The sequence below is a fragment of the Eutrema salsugineum genome, unplaced genomic scaffold, assembly GCF_000478725.1.
Source record: "Eutrema salsugineum unplaced genomic scaffold, Eutsalg1_0 scaffold_2, whole genome shotgun sequence".
NCBI lineage: Eukaryota > Viridiplantae > Streptophyta > Magnoliopsida > Brassicales > Brassicaceae > Eutrema > Eutrema salsugineum.
Genome location: NW_006256829.1, coordinates 3,618,330 through 3,638,540, shown reverse-complemented (window position 1 = coordinate 3,638,540; position 20,211 = coordinate 3,618,330). Strand labels below are relative to the sequence as shown.

General features: G+C 37.6%; 5 protein-coding genes and 1 non-coding gene across 10 annotated transcripts; 3 read left to right on the top strand and 3 right to left on the bottom strand.

The window, feature by feature from the left end:
* Positions 1 to 112: 112 nt before the first annotated feature.
* LOC18019021 (probable sugar phosphate/phosphate translocator At5g11230) lies at positions 113 to 1,668 on the bottom strand. Its single transcript, XM_006399559.2, has one exon. It carries the CDS (start codon positions 1,486 to 1,488, stop codon positions 439 to 441), a length of 1,050 nt encoding a protein of 349 aa, XP_006399622.1. The 5' UTR covers positions 1,489 to 1,668; the 3' UTR covers positions 113 to 438.
* Positions 1,669 to 3,448: 1,780 nt separating this feature from the next.
* On the top strand, positions 3,449 to 3,520 carry TRNAG-UCC. The gene has a single exon. It is a non-coding gene; the product is annotated as a tRNA-Gly (tRNA).
* Positions 3,521 to 3,970: 450 nt separating this feature from the next.
* Positions 3,971 to 5,060, bottom strand: LOC18019020. The gene has a single exon (XM_006399558.2). It carries the CDS (start codon positions 5,008 to 5,010, stop codon positions 4,072 to 4,074), a length of 939 nt encoding a protein of 312 aa, XP_006399621.2. The 5' UTR covers positions 5,011 to 5,060; the 3' UTR covers positions 3,971 to 4,071.
* Positions 5,061 to 7,269: 2,209 nt separating this feature from the next.
* On the top strand, positions 7,270 to 11,310 carry LOC18019019 (glutamate receptor 2.5). The gene is made up of 6 exons (XM_024156408.1): positions 7,270 to 7,543; positions 8,435 to 9,777; positions 9,911 to 10,226; positions 10,326 to 10,732; positions 10,813 to 11,068; positions 11,138 to 11,310. Exons 1-6 carry the CDS (start codon positions 7,270 to 7,272, stop codon positions 11,308 to 11,310), a joined length of 2,769 nt encoding a protein of 922 aa, XP_024012176.1.
* A 1,127-nt stretch (positions 11,311 to 12,437) lies between these two features.
* Positions 12,438 to 16,156, top strand: LOC18019018 (glutamate receptor 2.5). 4 transcript variants are annotated; one of them, XM_024156615.1, is made up of 5 exons: positions 12,438 to 12,705; positions 13,314 to 14,644; positions 14,829 to 15,147; positions 15,243 to 15,649; positions 15,725 to 16,156. In XM_024156615.1, the coding sequence occupies exons 1-5, from the start codon at positions 12,438 to 12,440 to the stop codon at positions 16,154 to 16,156; spliced, it is 2,757 nt and encodes a 918-aa protein (XP_024012383.1). The 4 variants fall into 4 exon arrangements, with proteins under 4 accessions (XP_024012383.1, XP_024012382.1, XP_006399619.2 ...); XM_024156614.1 differs by having other exon boundaries at positions 15,243 to 15,658; XM_006399556.2 differs by having other exon boundaries at positions 12,462 to 12,705; positions 14,829 to 15,035; positions 15,317 to 15,649.
* Positions 16,157 to 16,298: 142 nt separating this feature from the next.
* Positions 16,299 to 19,860, bottom strand: LOC18019017 (DEAD-box ATP-dependent RNA helicase 56). 2 transcript variants are annotated; one of them, XM_006399555.2, is made up of 12 exons: positions 19,774 to 19,860; positions 19,508 to 19,632; positions 19,234 to 19,334; positions 18,649 to 18,821; positions 18,306 to 18,537; positions 18,095 to 18,213; positions 17,549 to 17,605; positions 17,269 to 17,453; positions 17,025 to 17,169; positions 16,835 to 16,918; positions 16,680 to 16,743; positions 16,299 to 16,588 (listed from the first exon to the last, which is right to left on the bottom strand). In XM_006399555.2, the coding sequence occupies exons 2-12, from the start codon at positions 19,618 to 19,620 to the stop codon at positions 16,578 to 16,580; spliced, it is 1,284 nt and encodes a 427-aa protein (XP_006399618.1). In that variant the 5' UTR covers positions 19,621 to 19,632; positions 19,774 to 19,860; the 3' UTR covers positions 16,299 to 16,577. The 2 variants fall into 2 exon arrangements, with proteins under 2 accessions (XP_006399618.1, XP_024011642.1); XM_024155874.1 differs by lacking the exon at positions 19,774 to 19,860 and having other exon boundaries at positions 18,649 to 18,956; positions 19,508 to 19,625.
* Positions 19,861 to 20,211: the final 351 nt, after the last annotated feature.

The window sequence follows — 20,211 nt, the reverse complement described above, 5'->3', positions numbered from 1 at the left end:
ATAATTGTAAAAAATAGGTTGAAACAAAATGTCTATTTCCCTTTCTTTTTGCCTTTGTTGTTAAGATGTGAAGTTCGTTAGCAGTGGATATGAAAAGACGATCCACAAAATCTACCATCCACAAGTATACTGAAACTTTCAATAATTTCAGTAGAAAACCCATAAACAGAGGTTTTTGTAACACCATTTTTGTAATCATAAATAGCTTGAAGAAAACAATACGAAAGGAGAAAAAGCTTTAAGAAAAAGAAAAAAAAAACGAAGAAGAAAGCAATAAGAAGTTATGACATCACTACCTATGAGCAAATCAAAAGGAACCTCAGATTCTCATAAGAACCAGTATAATCAATAATACTTGTCTTCCATTCCATGCTCTTATTCAACCAATTATGTCCATTTTTCTCTTTGATTCTGAGTCAAAAAAACAAACTCTTTCATTTAGTTCTCAGACTCATTCTTCTTACCTTCTCCATCTCCTTCCCTCTCTTCCAACAATCGACCACTCTCTTCATCAGCTTGCTGAATCTTCTTCTGAGCCTCTTTAGCCTTCAAGGCCTGCAATTTCGCGTGATTGTAGTAGGCAACTCCCAAGAACGCGATCCCGTACCCGAAAAGGTTGATTGGTGTCACAGTGTCCTTAATCACAGACCATGAGAAAGCGATCAAGAGCCAGTCCTTAACCACACCAGCAACATTCATGGTCAAAGCAGAGGTCTTCCCAACCAGAAGGAACACAGCAAGATTCAGAGCGAACGCACAGAACGAATTGGTCCCAAAGATAGCGTAATCGAAGTGGAAGCTAGATGTGTCCCTGAGAACCGGAAACTCAACGTAGATCCATGGAATAAACAAGAAAGCCAAGCAGCAAGGAGCAACGTAATAGAGAGAAGTGATTGGATTAAGAGTGATTCCTTTGGAAGTGAGTAAGATCTGAATCAAAACCAAACGAGTCGCCTCGAAAGCAACCGCACCGAGCTGGAGAATCACACCCCAGACATCGAATCTAGCCTCGCCGTAGGCGGCGATTGCGACACCGAAGGAGATCGAGAGCATGTTAACCATAGTATCAGATTTGAACCCTTCCTTCTTCAGGAGAACGCCGATGGAGTAAACGGCGACTGGCATGAGGGCTTTGAGCATCTGGATGAAGGAGACGGAGAGGTAAATGTAGGCGGAATTGGAGAGCCAGAGGGAGAGAGAGTACAATGCTCCGATTGGGACGACGGATCTGAGGTAAGTTTCGCGAGACATTGAGACAGGCTCGACGAATTTGAAGACCTTGATGAGGAGGAAAGCTAGGGTTGAGCAGAAGGACATGTGGATCATGGTGAGAGAGATCGGGAATGGCCAATTGTACATCTTCTTGTCCAGGATGTATTTGTTGTAGACGATTACGGTGAAGCTGAGGAAGATCCATATCGCTACGTAGCTGTATGAGAGGACGATCTTCTTAATCACGCTGTCGCTGAGCGCGCCGCCTTTCCCCATCGTACTCGGATTTTCCGGTGAGATTGATTCTCCGAATGACGACGGTTCTGCGGCGGAGAACGACGGTGGTGGAGGAAAAGTAAGCAGAGAGAGAGAGAGAGAGAGATGGTTTGCTTTGTTTGTTTGTTTGGTGAGATCCTGAATAAAAAGTGTTGGGACTTTTCAGAAAGAAGTGCCCGTGTTGTGCTCTTCCATATTGTCCCATTTATCGAGTTATATACCCAATTAAGGTACCGTCAAAATATTAATTTTTTTTTTAATAAACGATAATAATGTGAAGATAGTAACGAACACAAGTAAATAATCGATAGTAGTCACGGTTATTGATTGAGATAACGCTTTCGAAAACAACAAAAAAAAATATTGTATTTATTTATGAAAATATCTATCTAGTAGTATCTGGTAGTTAGATTCTTGGGATTCTTTTGCCAACAAATTAGCTAGTAAAGATTCCCAAAACAAAAAAAAAATTCATGGTGGTTTTTATTCAATCAACAAAATTCATGGTGGTTTAGTGTTTGTAATATTCGCAACAAAATTGTGGAAAAAAGTTCGAAACCTATTCATTGTAAACGCATTAGAATATGGTTTATTTAAAATAAGCAAGTCGTACAAATTTGATGTAGATAAATTTGTTTTTCAATGAATAGAGATTTTTTAAAAACATGTCATACTCATGAACAATTGTCATCATCCTAAAGATTCCCCTTCAAGTGTTGTGGCTTTAGTCAATAAATGGGCCCACAGATCGCAATCAAAGCCCAATATTTTGTGCGTCCACAAGACGCCAGGACGAAATTGGTGTTTGGCGAACGCGCGTCCAGCGTTCAGGTATGATGATGATCCATGCGTCTCACCAAAATCACGCGGCCTGCGATGCGCGTTTTGTGTGAATGAGACTCAATGCTTTTGTCGCTTGGACGTGTTTTTCCCGCAAGGCGAAATAATTAAACAATGGTTCTGTTCTTTTTTCGTTTTCGTTTTTTGTCATTTATTAACATACACCAAATATAAAAATGGAAAAATAAAATTAAGACACTCTACTTGTGTAATTGGTCAATAAGAAGATATAATTTTTGTCTTCTTCCTTCGGATGGGTTGGTACTCGGCTTTCGAAGACTGTTAGTTCATCTATTATTGATGTTCTTGACACTTTTATAGATAAGAATGTAATCAGCTGGGAATAATCGTTTAAGATAATGACAAAAGTGATAATAATATTACAATGTGGAAAACGTCATTGATTCATCTTAGAATTCTATATTATTAGGTGCGCGTTGAAGAAACTACATTGGGTTTGAAATTTTAAGATGTATCGAGTTGATTAACGCCACATACTCTGGGTGATGTTAAATTATTACCAAACACACTGTCCATATAAACCAATTGCATTCGAAGGTTATGTGTTCATCAGTGCGGTAAATACAACATCAGATTCTTCTTCTCCCCAAGATTCATTGGAGATTTTATACATCAACAACTAGTGAACATCTAAAACAAAAGTCACCGTTGACCTAACTTTACGTGAAATCACTGTTAATGGTAGATCACCTTATTCAGCAATATACAGATATAAAAATTACTAACAACAAAAAGAACGTAAAATGTAATGTAATGTCACTTGGAGTGAAATATAATGTTTGATAATCTGGTTTTCATGGATCCTATCTTGGCGGCGGGATAACCCTGTTTAACACGATTTGAATCAACTGAGAGTGAAGATGTCAGCTTTTAATATTTTTCGGAAAAGCAAACGAAAAATCGATGGGTCTCAACTGCTAAGTTAAAAAGTGCCTAAACGATATTAATTATGAAAAAAAAAATCATGTTCCACAACACCAAAGTCAATATATCCACATATGGTATATTCTCGGCCCATTAGGCCTGACCATTGAGGTATTCAATTTTTATTTACTTAACATGAGTCTATAAATATTAAATCCTATCTTCTTTTCATCTAGCGTTTGTAGTCCAACGGTTAGGATAATTGCCTTCCAAGCAATAGACCCGGGTTCGACTCCCGGCAGACGCATGTTTTAAGTATTTTGTCGGTATTTTTTTTTTCTTGTTAATTCTAAATGGGAACCAAATATAATCATTACCTCCAAATGAAAATAAGAAAGTTGGCCCCACGCAAATGTATCTTCCTGTCTCAGATTTTTCTTAAGTTATAGCAAAATATAATTAATTGGAGTATGGAAAAAAAGTTGGAATAAAAAGATTTCATTCTGAAACTTAACATATTATTCTTATGTAAATTTCTCCTTTCACCTATAGTACTTCAATTGCTCACATTTTTTTATTTCTTTCATGAAAAGAAACAAGATGCGTTCATGAATAAATATAGTGTGTTATATATATACTCTTGTTCTAAAGGAAATTTGAAGTATGTATTATCTTTAGCACAAAAAAAGAAAAAAGAAAAAAGAAGTATATTGGATATCTGAAGTGATCTTCAAAAACTCAGGACATGTGAAAACATATTCCTTGATTTCAAAGTGAAGACGTGATTGGAGCGTTACATATGTTTTCTAGTTATTAGACTGGAACAACAAAATAAAAACTAATTTTGTTTTTTTACTTTTAATTAATCAAACAGGTACGTCCATTGGGACCATCCCTTTTCTCGTTATACTTACGAGCCCAAATGTGCTTCCCGTTGATCCGAAACTTTCTGAGCTTCCCTCCCTGGAGTATACGATCCACCGTAACGACCGAATCCAAGACCAGCTTCGCAAAAAGCGATTGTTGCATAACCTCGCTATTCACGTTTGTGCTGGAGGCGTTCTCTGGCATGTAAACGCCTACAACACAGTTTTCTCCAAAACGTTCGGTGAAGAGTGCCTTCACTTCCGCCTGAGACACAGGAAACCCACGAGAAAACGTTATAAACATGGTTCGATCGTTCTCAGTCGCGACGCAGCTAGCGTTCCACCTCCAAAGACCATCAGGAAAGAGGAATAAGTTGTTGTCGGAAAAATAATCCCTACCAAACACATCAGACATGACGTTAATGCTTCCGAATGTCTGATCCGGGAAACCGGGGATGTTGAGAGGGTATCGGAGTCTGGTGACGAAGGAGGATGATACTGATGATGAAGAAGGTGGAAGAACTTGTTGAAGGATATCGGAGAAAATTCTAGAACAAACGGTGTTTAAGAAATTTTTGATTCCTGCTATGGCAGTGTATCGATGTTTGTATATCATGAGAAGGGAGATGTCTTTTTTCATGAATCTTACAGTGAGAGGGATTCGGTTAAGGCCATTTGGGGGTTCGGAGGAATCAAGGCACCGGAAACACAAGACGGCCTCATTGGCAAAAGCTGCAATGAGTGGATCAGGGAGAGCCATGATGATCGAGAAGATGTTTTCGAAGCCAAAATCTTCAAGCCAAAACCATGTGGCCATGACAAGAAGTGATTCAGCTGGGGGTCTTGAGAATTTTATCACCAATTTAGAGAATATCTCTCTGTCTTGGGCATGGAATGCGTGTAGTTGTTCTATGGTAGGGCTTGACATCATTGGTTTGGAGGTTGGACTCTGAAGAAACTATTAGATTTATATTAAAAAAGGGAAATCGAAGCAGAGAGTTTGGAGATTGTGAGAGGAATTGACAAATTGTTGAGATATATCCTTGTCATTATCTAATTGGTTCGTTTTATACGTATATGAGGGTCACACTTTTTTTGAAGGTTATTTAAGACAATGAATGGCAGGATTTAGTTATCTTATCTAATCATAAATTTGATGTTTTATGATAGTTCTAGACTTCTAGTTTTTAAGTAACGGTTACAAAATTTTTAAAAGGAAATGAGCATTGGTTTGACTAATACACGTAATTAAATTACACTCCCACTGACAAGATTCTTTGGACTTTAGCTGACAGTTGGCATTGAATTAACAAAATACAAATAAATAAATATAATTAGGTAATATAAGTTATTATGTTTTGTTGCAATTCAGGTAAAAAACCTTTATATATATGCTAAGTTGAGCTGAGCATATATAACTTTAGCAAACCATTCTTTCTTCCCATATGAGTAAAATGACTTTAACTATAAGTGGACACCAAACTTTTTCCTTAATTAAGATGGTCAATGAGAATTTGCCACGCCTCTATTCATTGTACGCAATGACTTTATTTACACTTGGGTATATTAGAAATTATATTTATGATGTCCTTCTTTTTAACTATTTATAGTGTCCTTTCTTTTCATTTGCATGTTCTTTTGTTTCTATCTAATTGGAGTAATTTTAATGTTTAATTTATTTTCTACATTTGCGATTGGTTATAAAAATGGGTAGATATGCTTTTAAAAAAATTTGATGATAAATATGGTAATAAATGATATTTGATTTTTCTGTCACAATTTTTTTTTAAATATCAGTTATCACCAATTATATCCTAATGAAACAATTATATTTACAATATTAAAAAAGTTGGTTATATTTGATTCTCTTGTAGTTTAATTAAAAAAAAACTAAATTTAATAGCTACCTATAATTTCTTATTTGACTCTTTTGGGCACATAGTCAACAACAACTCGTTTGAATATGAAATTTATACCTCAACGTAACAAAGTCTTCAGTTTTGAGTATGAAAATGTGTCACATTTTGGTATAGGAATTAAAACTCAACCAGAATTAAAAGGAAATAAAAAAATTCTGACATGAATACAGTAAGGTACCTCCAAAAGGACTTAGAAACATTGTCCCTTGGATTTAAAGGTAGCTTGGGAGGGAATCAGGGAACTACTTTAACTTGCTATGATGCCCCAACCAAGAAGACTATATACGGGTATCGGTATGGAACTCTTTGGCTGATATATATAGAACAAAAAAAAAACAAACGGAAAATGCAAATGAAAGCAATCACGAGAAGCAAGTCTAATGTTCAACTTAATCATAGAATGACTTATAGGCATTGTTCAATTAGGTTTTCCACAGATTTGTAAGTGTGATACTAAAGAAGAATCATTCAAGAGAGATACAAAGGATACGATGGAGAAATTACAAGGATACGATGGATGATTATAATAAGGAAATTGAGATTCCTCTATTACTATAGTCGCATAGAAAAGCCTTTGAATTTTGAGATTGGACCTGAACTCTTAAAATAACATAGTGATTAGATCCTAGGTGAATATGTTGGCATAATGAAGTGAGGATACAACATGAAGGATAAGAGTTTTTTTTTTCGCTAATTGAGTGAATGTCGATCTAAATGTATTTTGTGCGGCATGTATATCGTGTTTGTGTTTTCGCAATATATACAAGAGTTGACCATGATGGTGGGCAGTGAAACTCTAGGAGAAGATTCCTAAACCAATATATTTGAATATCTTCTTTCGCTATTTCTAGGTACTCGGCCTCTGCACTTGTACGTGATATTGTGAGCTTGTTTATTATACACTCAACAAACCAAGTCAAACAGTTGTATTGCATCTTGTGGTCTCATTTTTTATGTCCTGTAATAACGCTCCATTAACTCACAAGTGATGATATTATCTACATTTGTATATCATCTTACAACTAATTATATGTTTTTGTTAGACCACGACTTTTCCTTATATGGGTAACGTGTTAACTATCCAAAATAGCCAAACGAGTCATCTCTATATCATTTTTTTATTAATAGTTTCTCTAAGGCATGTATTAAACTACCAGTCTACTTGCAAAACCCGACACTTAACAAATAAAAGCTGAATAGTTCTCTTCATCAAAACTATCCTTTATTTAACCCGTCTCTCCTCCTCTTGTAGTTATGAACTCATCATAGCTATGTCTTTTATCCATAACCTCGTGCATCGTTCTCTTCCTTCACGTCTTCTAATTTTCCTCATCTTCTTAGTGTTATTCGGGAAATCCCAAAAGGAAGCTTTACAAGTTAAAGTGGGAATTGTTCTTGACTCTAATAAGACATTAGGAGCTTTGAGCTTGCGAGCTATCAACATGTCTCTCTCGGAAATCTATAAAACTCATAGTAGCTTCAAGACAAGGGTTGTCCTCAACATCCGAGACTCCAAAGAAACTGTTGTTGGTGCTGCAGCTTCAGGTACTCTTTCTTTCATTGTGAATATTCATCGATCATGTATAAAATTTGTTCTGATATGTATTTACTATCGTTAAAATCATGAAAGTAATTATGTTCTGTTTAAGTATATATTTTATATTAGGTTTGATTACTATTCACCGTTGGTAATATATATATATATATATATATATATAGTTTAAGTCGTTGTGTGCAATTATATTTATGTTCTATTCGTGAAACATTTTTTTTTTTTGAAAAAAGTCTAGAGGGGCGGTCAAAGCAGGTTGGGCCTAAAATCGAAAGTCCTATATTTAACGCATGAAGCCATGAACAGTGCCAATCTTATTATACAATGTTGCGCTAGTTTAATGTAAACGTAACACAAGATAAATATAAATCATTGGAAAGTAGCATTTGATAATGTAATAAGATAAAACTTCACTAATTTTTATTTGTTCAAAATTTCTTTTGATGTTAGTAAAAAAGATTTAAAATTTGTTTTATTTTTTTTTTTAAAAAGAAATTTATCAAATAAAAATAGTATTAAATTAATAATTTAGTACGTGTATATATAAAGTCCTGCAGGCGTAGAGCGGGTAACTAGCTAGTTTGTCTTAAAAGTATTTCTTTTGAAAGTCAACTATGTGTAGTCTTTTGATAGATCTAAATCCTTGTCTTAGGAAGTAACTGTGTTGTCTAATTTGGCAAAAAGGAGTCTTATGAAACTGAAACTGAAGATCGTTCAAAAAATCAACAATAGTATGGAAACTGGAAACATTGACTGAAATGTACCACAATTTTAACTAATTAATTATGCGCCTTTTCCCTGACTACACCAACTAAAATTTTAAAACTTAAAACCACACACTTTTTAAACGGAGACTAATCAGTGTAATGCAAATAACTTGGCAGCTTTATACTTGATTAAGAAGAGGGAAGTGGTGGCCATTATTGGACCAGGGAGTTCAATGCAAGCTCCATTTGTAATCAACCTCGGAAACCAATCTCAAGTTCCAATCATTTCATTCTCTGCAACATGCCCTCTTCTGGATTCCCACGGTGGTACATATTTCATCAGAGCCACACACGACGATTCAGCTCAAGTTCAAGCCATAAGCGCCATCATAAAGTCATTTAGATGGCGAGAAGTTGTGACTATTTATGTAGACAATGTGTTCGGAGAAGGTATTCTTCCTTACCTAGTCGATGCTTTTCAAGAGATTAACGTTCGTATCCGATATCGATGCGCCATATCGTTACATTTCTCTGATGAAAAAATCGAGATAGAGCTTTACAATCTAATGAACATGCCCACTAGGGTTTTTGTCGTGCACATGTCGCATGATCTCGGGGCGAGGCTTTTTTCGATAGCTAAAAAGATTGGTATGATGAGTAAAGGATATGTATGGATTGTTACAAATGGTATAGCTGATGTCATGAGTTTAATGGGGGAAACAAGCTTGGAAGATATGCATGGTGTCTTGGGTGTCAAGACATATTTGCCTAGGTCAAAAGAGCTAGAGTCTCTCGCAGCTCGTTGGCGAAAAAGATTTGGAGGAGAAGAGCTAAACAATTTTGGATATCGGGCTTATGATGCTGCCACAGCACTTGCAATGTCAATTGAAGAAATAAGTAACGAGAACATGGGTTTCAAGAAGACCAAAAACATTTCAAGAGAAGATATCGAGACAGATCTTGATGATCTCGGCGTCTCTCTCTCTGGTCCTAAGCTTAAACAAGCGTTATTAGCAGTCAGTTTCGAAGGTGTTGCCGGGAAATTTAAGCTGACGAAACAAAGGAAGCTAGAGGCGACGCTTTTCGAGATAATCAATATACAAGGAAGCAGGGAGACAACGGTGGGATTTTGGAAACGTCCTCAAGGCCTAGAAGTAGGACTAGTGAAGAACCTAAGCGTGTCTCAAATAGGCGATAATAACTCACAAAGCTGGCATCGCCTTGAACAAATTATATGGCCAGGGGACACTATTTATGTGCCTAAAGGTTGGGATTTCCCAATAAATGCAAAGAGGCTGAAGATAGCAGTTCCAAAGAAGGATGGTTTCCACCAATTTGTGAAGGTAACAAAGGATGCACATACAAATGTTCTAACGGTCACCGGTTTTTGCATAGATGTTTTTAACACGGTGATCGGACAAATGCCATATGCTGTCCCTTTTGAGTACATCCCCTTTGAAACTCCTGATGGGAAATCAGGCGGAAGTTACGATGAAATGGTTTATCAAGTGTCTCTTGGGGTAAGTTCATTTGATCCCTAAACCATTCCCGGACATGCATGTTTTTTTTTTTAAAAACACTTAAAGCAGGTGTCTATAAAATATGCAATCATAGTTGATAAGATTCCTAACTTCCATCAAATGATGTTAACAGGAGTATGATGGAGCTGTAGGGGATACAACAGTCTTAGCCAATAGGTCTGCTTATGTCGACTTCGCATTGCCATACTCAGAGAAGGGTATTGTGTTCGTGGTGCCGGTCAAGTTTGAGAGAGAGAGAGGAGGATGGGTCTTCTTGAAGCCTTTCACAAAGGAGCTCTGGTTGCTCACTGCTGCTTCTTTTCTCTTCATTGGAATTATGGTTTGGATTTTTGAGCACCAAGCAGATGAGGGTTTCAGGAGACATAACATCGCTGATAATCTATCTAATGTGTTCTACTTCTCATTTTCCACTCTCTTTTTCGCACACAGTGAGTTTTTTTTTTTTTTTTTTATCATTCAACTTCAAGCTTCTGATTATTAAACCAAACATCTAATATCACAATTTATTTTCGTAACTGTTATTATAGGGAAGCCATCAGAGAGCTTTTGCACGAGGGTTCTTGTGGTGGTTTGGTGCATTGTGTTACTAATTCTAACTCAGAGCTACACAGCGACACTGACCTCGATGCTGACGGTTCAAGAGCTTCGACCAACAGTGAGACACATGGATGACCTTAATAAGAGCGGAGTGAGCATTGGATATCATTATGGTTCGTTTACATTCGAAAGATTGAAACAAATGGGTTTCAATGAATCGAGGTTAAAGCCTTATGATTCCCCACAAGAAATGCATGAGCTTTTTCTCAACAAGAGCAGCAATGGTCGTATTGGTGCTGCATTCGATGAAGTCCCTTATGTCAAGCTTTTCATGGCTAAATATTGCAAAGAGTATTCCATTATCGAGCCTACCTTTAAGGCCGATGGCTTTGGCTTTGTAAGTATAGCATTAGTTTGTTCTTGATTATGTTTTTTTTTTTTGTGAAGTGGTTTTGAATCTTGCATGTTTTCCGGCAGGCTTTTCGACTGGGATCTCCGTTGGTGTCAGATATTTCAAGACAGATATTGAACATAACAGAGGGAGGGAGCATGAAAGCTATGGAGAACTATTGGCTTTTAGGAGAGAAAGAATGCCAGGCCTCGACCACATCGGATTCTCCACTCCAGCTCGACCACCACAGCTTTCATGCTCTGTTTCTGATCGTCTTTGTCGTCTCTATGCTTCTACTATTACTGATGTTGGCTTCTAAGGGGTACAAAGAGAGACAAGGCGGTGAGATCGGATTTGTAGCTCAAGATGGAGTCAATGACGAAAGTGATGTTGGATATGGAGATAAAGCAGACAACGGCGAGGTCGAACTTGTAGCTCAAGATGGAGTCAATGACGATGGTAATGTTGAATATGGAGATGAAGAAGATGATGATCATGACCATCATATTGCGGATGTTGCTAGAGCTTTGATCCGTCGTAAAAAGTTTGTTAGGCTTTTCAAGCCACGTCCAACTCCCTGTTAGTATGATAGTGTCCTCCTGATAGTGTTCCTCCTGATAGTGTCCTTTCGGAAGGAAGAGAGGCTGGGCCACTGTCAAAGATAACATTACATCAGCATAGTCAAAACTTAAACACCAGGTCTAAGACTGACTATTTGTATTTATGTTTAATGTATTGTATTTATGTTTAATGTATATATTCAAGTAATGTTGATCATATAATCAAATCGCTGCAAAATAGATCGATTCATAAGGAACATCTACACAGTAAAAAAGTTAACTAGTAGCGTACCTCCTCTAACGTCTTTATCAATCCTGAGGTCTCAACATAATATTCTCTTGTACAAAAACAAGAGAAAAGAATTTAACATGACATAGTAAGTCGAAATCGGATAGTTACAAACCGTCTAAAATGAAAATTTGTCCTGAAAAGAAAAAGGCTAAAATAGCAATATTGAGGGGATGATGATAGTTGCGAATCTCCAAGACTTCGAAAACCTACAAGGTTATCATCTGAAGATGTTCGTCCTGAGAGACAATCCTACTTTATGGCGATGTTTATTTATTTTTATTTTTTTTGCAGCTGAGGTGAATGTCGATCTTAAATTTATTTTGTGTGCGGCGTGTATATGTGCTGGTGTCGTCGCAATATACAAAGAGTTGATCATGATGGTGGGCAGTGCAACTCTAGGAGGATGTTCCAAAGGCAGCATATTTCAATATCCCAATACTCGGCCTCTGCACTTGAACGTGATATTGTGATCGCTTGTTCATACACACTCAACAGACCAAGTCAAACAGTTGTATATTATCTTGTGGTCTCATTTTTATGTCATCTAATAATGCTTCATTAGCTCACAACTGATCATATTATCGATATTTATATCATCTTAAAAAAAATTATATGTTCTTGGAAGACCACGACTGTGTCTCATATGGTTAACGCGTTAATTATCCAAAATGACCAAGACAAGTCTTCTCTTCATCACTTCGTATTAATATTATCTCTAAACTATGTATTAATATATATAATAGCTTACTTGCAAATTCCGACAAGTACTCCATTATTTAAAGCTGAATAGTTCTCTTCTTCAAAACTACCCTGTGTCTCTGACCACATCTCTCCTCGTAGTTATTAACGTATCATAGCTATGTCGTTTATCTATGATCTCATGTATCGTTCTCATCCTTTACGTCTTCTAATTTTACTCATCTTCTTAGTTTTATTCGGGAAATCCCAAAAGGAGGCATTACAAGTTAAAGTGGGAATCGTTCTTGACACTACGTTAGCAGATTTGAGCTTACGTGCTATCAACATGTCTCTGTCGGAATTCTATAATACTCATAATGGCTTCAAGACAAGGATTGTCCTCAACATCCGAGACTCCAAACAAACTGTTGTTGGTGCTGCAGCTTCAGGTACTTAATCTTTCCTTGTGAACCTTAATTCATCGATCATTTAGGAAATTTTGATCTGATCATATATATTTGCTATCTTTAAATTCAGAAAAAAAAACAATTATGTTCTTATGTAAGTATATATTTTAATTTGGTTTTATATATACTTACATAAGAACATATATAATTTTAACACAACCTGGGGGTCAAACCAGGTTGTGCCAAAAATCGAGCATTGAAAGTCCTAAGTTTAACGCATGAACAATGCCAATGCCAAAAAAAATAAAGTCTTTGATAGATGATGATGATAAATATCTATTAATATATATATATATATATGTGCATCATTCATTTATTACGAGCAAACTGGATTGGATCCTGGATCAAATCTCAGATCCACATAATTTTCCACGCATACTGTTATGAAACTTTCTTTTTATTCAAATCAACAAAAGACACCCAAAAATATGGAAATTGAGAACCTTACTGATATATATAACACAATTTGAAATAATCAATATAGCGCCTTTCCCCCTACCTACACCAACTAAAATTTTAAAACTTCAAACCACAAACTTTTTAAAGGGGGACTAATCACTTTGATGCATATGTTAACCTTAACTTGGCAGCTTTATACTTGATTAAGAAGAGGGAAGTGGTGGCGATTATTGGACCAGGGAGTTCAATGCAAGCTCCATTTTTAATCAACCTCGGAAACCAATCTCAAGTTCCAATCATTTCGTTCTCCGCAACAAGCCCTCTTCTGGACTCCCTTCGTAGTCCATATTTCATCAGAGCCACACACGACGATTCAGCACAAGTTCACGCCATAAGTGCCATCATAGAGTCATTTAGATGGAGAGAAGTTGTCTCTATTTATGTAGACAATGAGTTTGGAGAAGGTATTCTTCCTTACCTAGTCGATGCTTTTCAAGAGATCAACGTTCGTATCCGATACCGAAGCGCCATCTCGTTATATTTCTCTGATGATCAAATCAGGATAGAGCTTTACAAACTAATGAACATGCCCTCTAGGGTTTTTGTCGTGCACATGTTGCCTGATCTCGGGGCAAGGCTTTTTGCGATAGCTAAAGAGATTGGTATGATGAGTAAAGGATATGTATGGATTGTTACAAATGGTATAGCTAATCTCATGAGTTTAATGGGGGAATCAAGCTTTGAAGATATGCATGGTGTCTTGGGTGTCAAGACATATTTGTCTAGGTCAAAAGAGCTAGCGTATCTGGAAGCTCGTTGGCGAAAAAGATTTGGAGGAGAAGAGCTAAACAATTTTGGATATTGGGCTTATGATGCTGCAACAGCACTTGCAATGTCAGTTGAAGAAATAAGTAACGTAAACATGAGTTTCAATATGACGACCAAAAACGTTTCAAGAAATGATATTGGGACTGATCTTGATGATCTCGGTGTCTCTCTCTCTGGTCCTAAGCTTATTCAAGCGTTATCGAAGGTCAGCTTCAAAGGTGTTGCCGGGAGATTTCAGCTGAAACAGGGGAAGCTAGAGGCGACGATTTTCAAGATAATCAATATAGAAGAAAGCGGTGAAAGAACGATTGGATTTTGGAAATCAGAAGAAGGATTAATGAAGAACCTAAAAGAGGTTCAAAAAGGCATTAACATCTCACAGAGCTCGCGTCGCCTTGGACCAATAATATGGCCAGGGGACACTATTTTGGTGCCCAAAGGTTGGGATTTCCCAATAAATGCAAAGAAGCTAAGGATAGCAGTTCCAAAGAAGGATGGTTTCAACCAATTTGTGAAGGTAACAAAGGATGCACACACAAATGTTCTAACTGTCACCGGTTTTTGCATAGATGTTTTTGACACGGTGATCAGACAAATGCCATATGCTGTCCCTTTTGAGTACATCCCCTTTGAAACTCCTGATGGGTTATCAGATGGAAACTACGACGAAATGATTTATAAAGTGTTTCTTGGGGTAAGTTCATTTGATCTCTAGACCATTCAGGAAACCTTTTTTCATATCTTGGCTTTCTTAACACGTAAAGCCTCTATAATGCAAATAGATAAGATTCCTAACTTCGAGGAACAGAGCAATGAAACCAATATTGAGCTCAAATGTTTTTCATTTTTCTAATAAGTTGTTCAAATGATGGTAACAGGAGTATGATGGAGCTGTAGGGGATACAACAATCTTAGCAAATCGGTCTGCTTATGTCGATTTCGCATTGCCATACTCGGAGACCGGTATTGTGTTCGTTGTGCCGGTCAAGGACGAGAGAGAGAAAGGAAAATGGGTCTTCTTAAAGCCCTTAACAAAGGAGCTCTGGTTGCTCACTGCTGCTGCTTTTCTCTACATTGGAATGATGGTTTGGATTTTTGAATACCAAGCAGATGATACTAGATTCAGGGAACAAGACATGACTAATAAAATATCTAATGTGTTCTACTTTTCATTTTCGACTCTCTTTTTCGCACACAGTGAGTTTTTTTGTCATTCAACTTCAAGCTTTACCAATTACTTTGAAAATATTTGGAGAAACTAACGATTACATTTTCAATGTTTTTATTTACAGGGAAGCCATCAGAGAGCTTTTTCACAAGGGCTCTTGTGGTGGTTTGGTGCTTTGTGTTATTGATTCTGACTCAGAGCTACACAGCGACACTGACATCGATGCTGACTGTTCAAGAGCTTCGACCAACAGTGCGACACATGGATGATCTGAGGAAGAGCGGAGTGAATATTGGATATCAGTCTGGTTCCTTTACATTCGAAAGATTAAAACAAATGGGTTTCGATGAATCGAGGTTAAAGACTTACGATTCTCCTCAAGAAATGCGTGAGCTTTTTCTTAACAAGAGCAGCAATGGTGGTATTGGTGCTGCATTCGATGAAGTCCCTTATGTCAAGCTTTTCATGGCTAAATATTGCAAAGAGTATTCCATTATCGAACCTAGCTTTAAGGCCGATGGCTTTGGCTTTGTAAGTATAGCATCAGCTTGTTCTTGATTATTCATTTTGCAAGTGTTTTTTTGAATCTTGCATGTTTTCCGGCAGGCTTTTCCACTGGGATCTCCGTTGGTGTCAGATATTTCAAGACAGATATTGAACATAACAGAGGGAGAGGGCATGAAAGCTATGGAGAACAAGTGGTTTGTTGGAGAGAAACATTGTCTGGACTCGACCACATCGGATTCTCCAATCCAGCTCGACCACCACAGCTTTCAAGCTCTATTTCTGATCGTTTTTGTTTTCTCTGTGCTTCTACTATTGCTCATGTTGGCTTGTAAGAAACACAGAGAGAGACAAGGCGACAAGATCGAATCTGGAGCTCAAGATGGAGTCAATGAAGAAGATAATGTTGGAGATGGAGATGAAGCAGAACATATTGTGGACGTCGACACTGCTTTGCTCCGTCGTAAGAAACTGACCTCAAGGACTATGCCCTTAAGGAGAGTGGCGCCACTGTTAAGGCTAAAATCAGCATAGTTTAAACTGAACCTTTAGGTCTCAGACTATTAGTTTGCAATTATCTGTAACGTAATGTTGATGACTCTCAGCAACTTGATAAATATCAAATCGCAGCAAAATATATCGATTCACCAAGGACATCTACACAGTAAACAAGTCAAGAGCAATCCTCCTCTAACGTCAACGCATTATCAATCCTGAGGTCTCAACACAATATTCTCTTGTGCAAAAAAAAAAAAACATGAAAGATTTTAACATGATAGTAACTCGAAATATTTTGTCGAAAAGTTACAAACGGTCCAAATGAAATTTTGTCCTCAAAAGAAAAGGCTAAAGTAGCAATATAGAGGGGATGATGATAGCTGCGAATCTCCATGACACCTTCGAACGCCTACAAGGTTGTCATCTGAAGAGGTTCTTCCTGAGAGGCAATACTACTTTAAGACGGCACTGAACAAAGAAGAAGAAGAAGAAACAACGTCAGTGACAAAACCAGACAAAACTTAGCCTTTGCACGAATCGCACAGGGATTCACACTTACTGTATGTGGAAGTATCAATCTGCTCAGGGAGTTCCTTTATATCAACCTCGAACCTCTCTTGTACCTGTAAAAAAGAAATTACCACTTTATTAAACAACCCCAAGTCATATCAACAACAAGATGGGCAAACATATGAAGAAAATCAAACTGCAGACCTGATTGAGAACGCCCGAATCTGAAGTAGATGCAACAAATGTGATTGCAAGACCCTTAGTTCCAAACCTACCGGCTCTCCCAACCTATACCATAAACAGAGTGTCTCAGTAATGTTACAAGAGCCCTTTGTTCAGCGAGAATCAAAAATCTATACAAGAGTTGAGGATTTATGTAAATAAGAAAACTTACCCTGTGAAGATATGTATCAGCAGAATCTGGCATGTCGTAGTTGATAACGATGTTGACACGCTCAATGTCAATGCCTCTTCCTACCAAATCTGTAGCCACAAGAATTCTCTTGTGCCCTTCCTTGAAACTTTTGTAGTGAGTCAACCTACATATCATTTCATATTGTAGAGTTAAAAGTTGGTTTAAAAGAAGAGGAGAAAGTAAGATCGGTTCAGCAGGATAATGTTTTGAGAAGTATACAAACCTTTCTTCCTGAGACATGCCAGAGTGAATGCATATTGAGGGGAAATTGCATTCAACAAGCAATTTGTTCAGCTCCTTAGCTCTGTTCACGCTCTTCACAAATATGACAACTTGATTAAAGTCCAATGCATCAAGAAGGTCATTCAGCTTACGGTTCTTCTCCAACTCATTCAGTTTGATGTAGTGCTATAAACAATGACAGGACATAAATATGTTTAAACAGTCAATGCCTGATATCAACCAAGTTAAAACATAAGAAGATTTTGCACTCGTAAAAATACCTGGACAAGCCCATGAAGAGTCAATTTCGCTTCATCATCAACATATATTTCCATTGGCTGAAAGGAACAGATCAGATTAAATTGTATTAGCAAGCCTTCCACAGGCAATGATTTCCACTACAAATATGGACGGTTGAAGAAACCTCAAACTGAAATCCTCGTCCACCAGGTTTGCCACCTCAAAGATGAGAGTTTCACAAGACTAATGCTCGGAACAATAAGCACCATAAAATTGAGAGCAATGAAACCTCTAGACCTCACAAACCCACCCAGCACTGTTAAATATGCAAAGAGGGAGAAAAAGAAAACACAATGACGAAAGAAGATCCCACTGTGCAGAGACATCACTGAGCTGAGCCACGCAAAATCTATGTGACATTTTTAGAGTCTCCTAGTTCTCTGAACCCCTACAAACTACCCAAAGTAGAGACCCTGAATCCAGCGATCAATGGCAGGTTTCCCACCGCAGAAGGTGCTCAGAGAAGGCTAGAAATAATGCAACAACAGGACTTGAAAACCGAGAGAGTATTGGCTATGGGACATTACATCTTGCATGAACTTCTTGCAGACTGGGCGTATCTCTTTGCTGAGAGTTGCTGAGAACATCATCACTTGTTTGTCATGGGGAGTCATCTTAAAGATCTCTTGCACATCTCTCCGCATGTCTGACAAAAGACAAGACACAACATGTTCAAACGTACAATTTTCAGGAATAAAAAGGATAATAAGTACACAAGGATGTTAGAAATTGGCATACCAAGTGACTCAAGCATTTTATCACACTCGTCCAGAATAAAATGCCTCACATTCTTCAAAGAGAGATCTTTTTCCCTGGCAAGTGCAAGCACCCGACCAGGTGTTCCAACAACAATGTGAGGACATTCATTCTTCAGCAAGTCTCTGTGAATTTTAATGTTGACTCCACCATAGAAAACCGAAACCTTTGTATCAGGCAGGTAGGTACTGAATCGCACGAACTCATTGCAGATCTGCAGGTCATTTTCAAAATCAAGATAAAATAAGCATCGGATGACTTGGAGACGGAAAGAAGAATTATTAGAAGCCGAGAACCTGAGTGAAAAAAAAAAAAAAGGACATACCTGGTAAGCTAACTCTCTTGTGTGGCACAAGACAAGCGCCGAAACCTGGCCAGGAGATGGTTCGATCTGTTGCAGAGTCGAAAGCACAAACACAGCAGTCTTCCCCATACCAGATTTTGCTTGGCAGATAACATCCATGCCCAAGATAGCTTGAGGGATACATTCATGTTGCACTGGTGGAGAAGCAAAGAAAATTGCACCGAAGGGAGCCTTTATAAGTAGAATATAACCTCCATATCTTTTTAATGGGTGGCTTTACCAAATGCGAAGCTCACTCCAAACCAATAGATTGAAATAGCGTTTATTACCTGGAAAAAACAATCCGTGAAATGTCAATGGACAGAGCAATTATAATAGAAAAAAAAATCTTTATCAACATAATAAGGACAGGACATCTGTGTTCAAACTTAGTAAGGTGATTCGATTTCAACAACAAATGACCAACAGTGAAGTGCCCGACAAATCATATAAGAGAAAAAGGAACCACATGCATTGTTATATCAAGTCACCATTAAATGGTGCAAGACCAACAAAACATGTCAAGATGAAAGCTCAGATACAAGGGGAGAAGTGCCATGTACTTGCCTTCGGATGGATGTTCAAATCCCGAGTCAACAATAGCTCGAAGAAGCTCCGGTTTCAAAAGGAAGTCTCTGAATCCCGAACTGTGTATTCCCACGTACCCTCTGACCAAGGACAAAAAAAAATGCTATGAGTTTCCAGGAAGATTTGCGTTAAAGAGCTACCAAATTACTAATCTCAATAAGCAAACGACTAGTGAAGCCTTCGTAATCGCAGAACAAGCTCAAATTTAAACACCTAGTGTTCTATTAAAACAGATCGAGAAAAAAAAACTCACTTCTTAACGGCTTCGCCGTTAACTTTACTTCCAGAATCTGGGATCTTCTCGTCCTCTTCCTCATAGTCCAGAAGCTCCTCCTCGTAGGCTTCGTTGTCTCTAGCGTCTCCCATACTTGACAAGTTCTACAAACATAAGAGAATTTTTTCAGCTGAAGTTCGTAATCCAAAGTTTACTTGCAAATAGCGTTCACAAACCCTAAGCATGTAAACTCGATAATTTGCAACGAATCAGTGAAATCTGATGGAATCAGAGTGAGAAAATACCTGAGAACTGAACGGAGTTGCTAGATCGCGATATCGAATTAGGGTTTCCAAATCTCTGATTGTAGCGAGAAGAAACAAAAAAAATAAAAGAGTAGGAAAATATCGGAGCTACGGTAGAGATATGTAGTGAGACTGGATAGGATTGGGCCGAGTCTAAAATAGGCTTTTTATGGGCCTACAATTGGAACGAATCAGTCAGCCTTGCCCAACCCAAATCATTTCAATATTGTGATCTGTGAGATTGGCAGATGACGTTCCAATCAGAGAAATTGGCAATTTCATAAAACATTGTGTTCTCAAGCTATGAGTTGATGTCCGAATCTAAGTTTCGAAGTATCCCTCGAAGAATATTAACAATTACAATCTACTTCCGAAAATGAAATGTTTTTGATATTTTTCGTCTTTATACACATTTTATGATCTCTTATAGTCTTATAA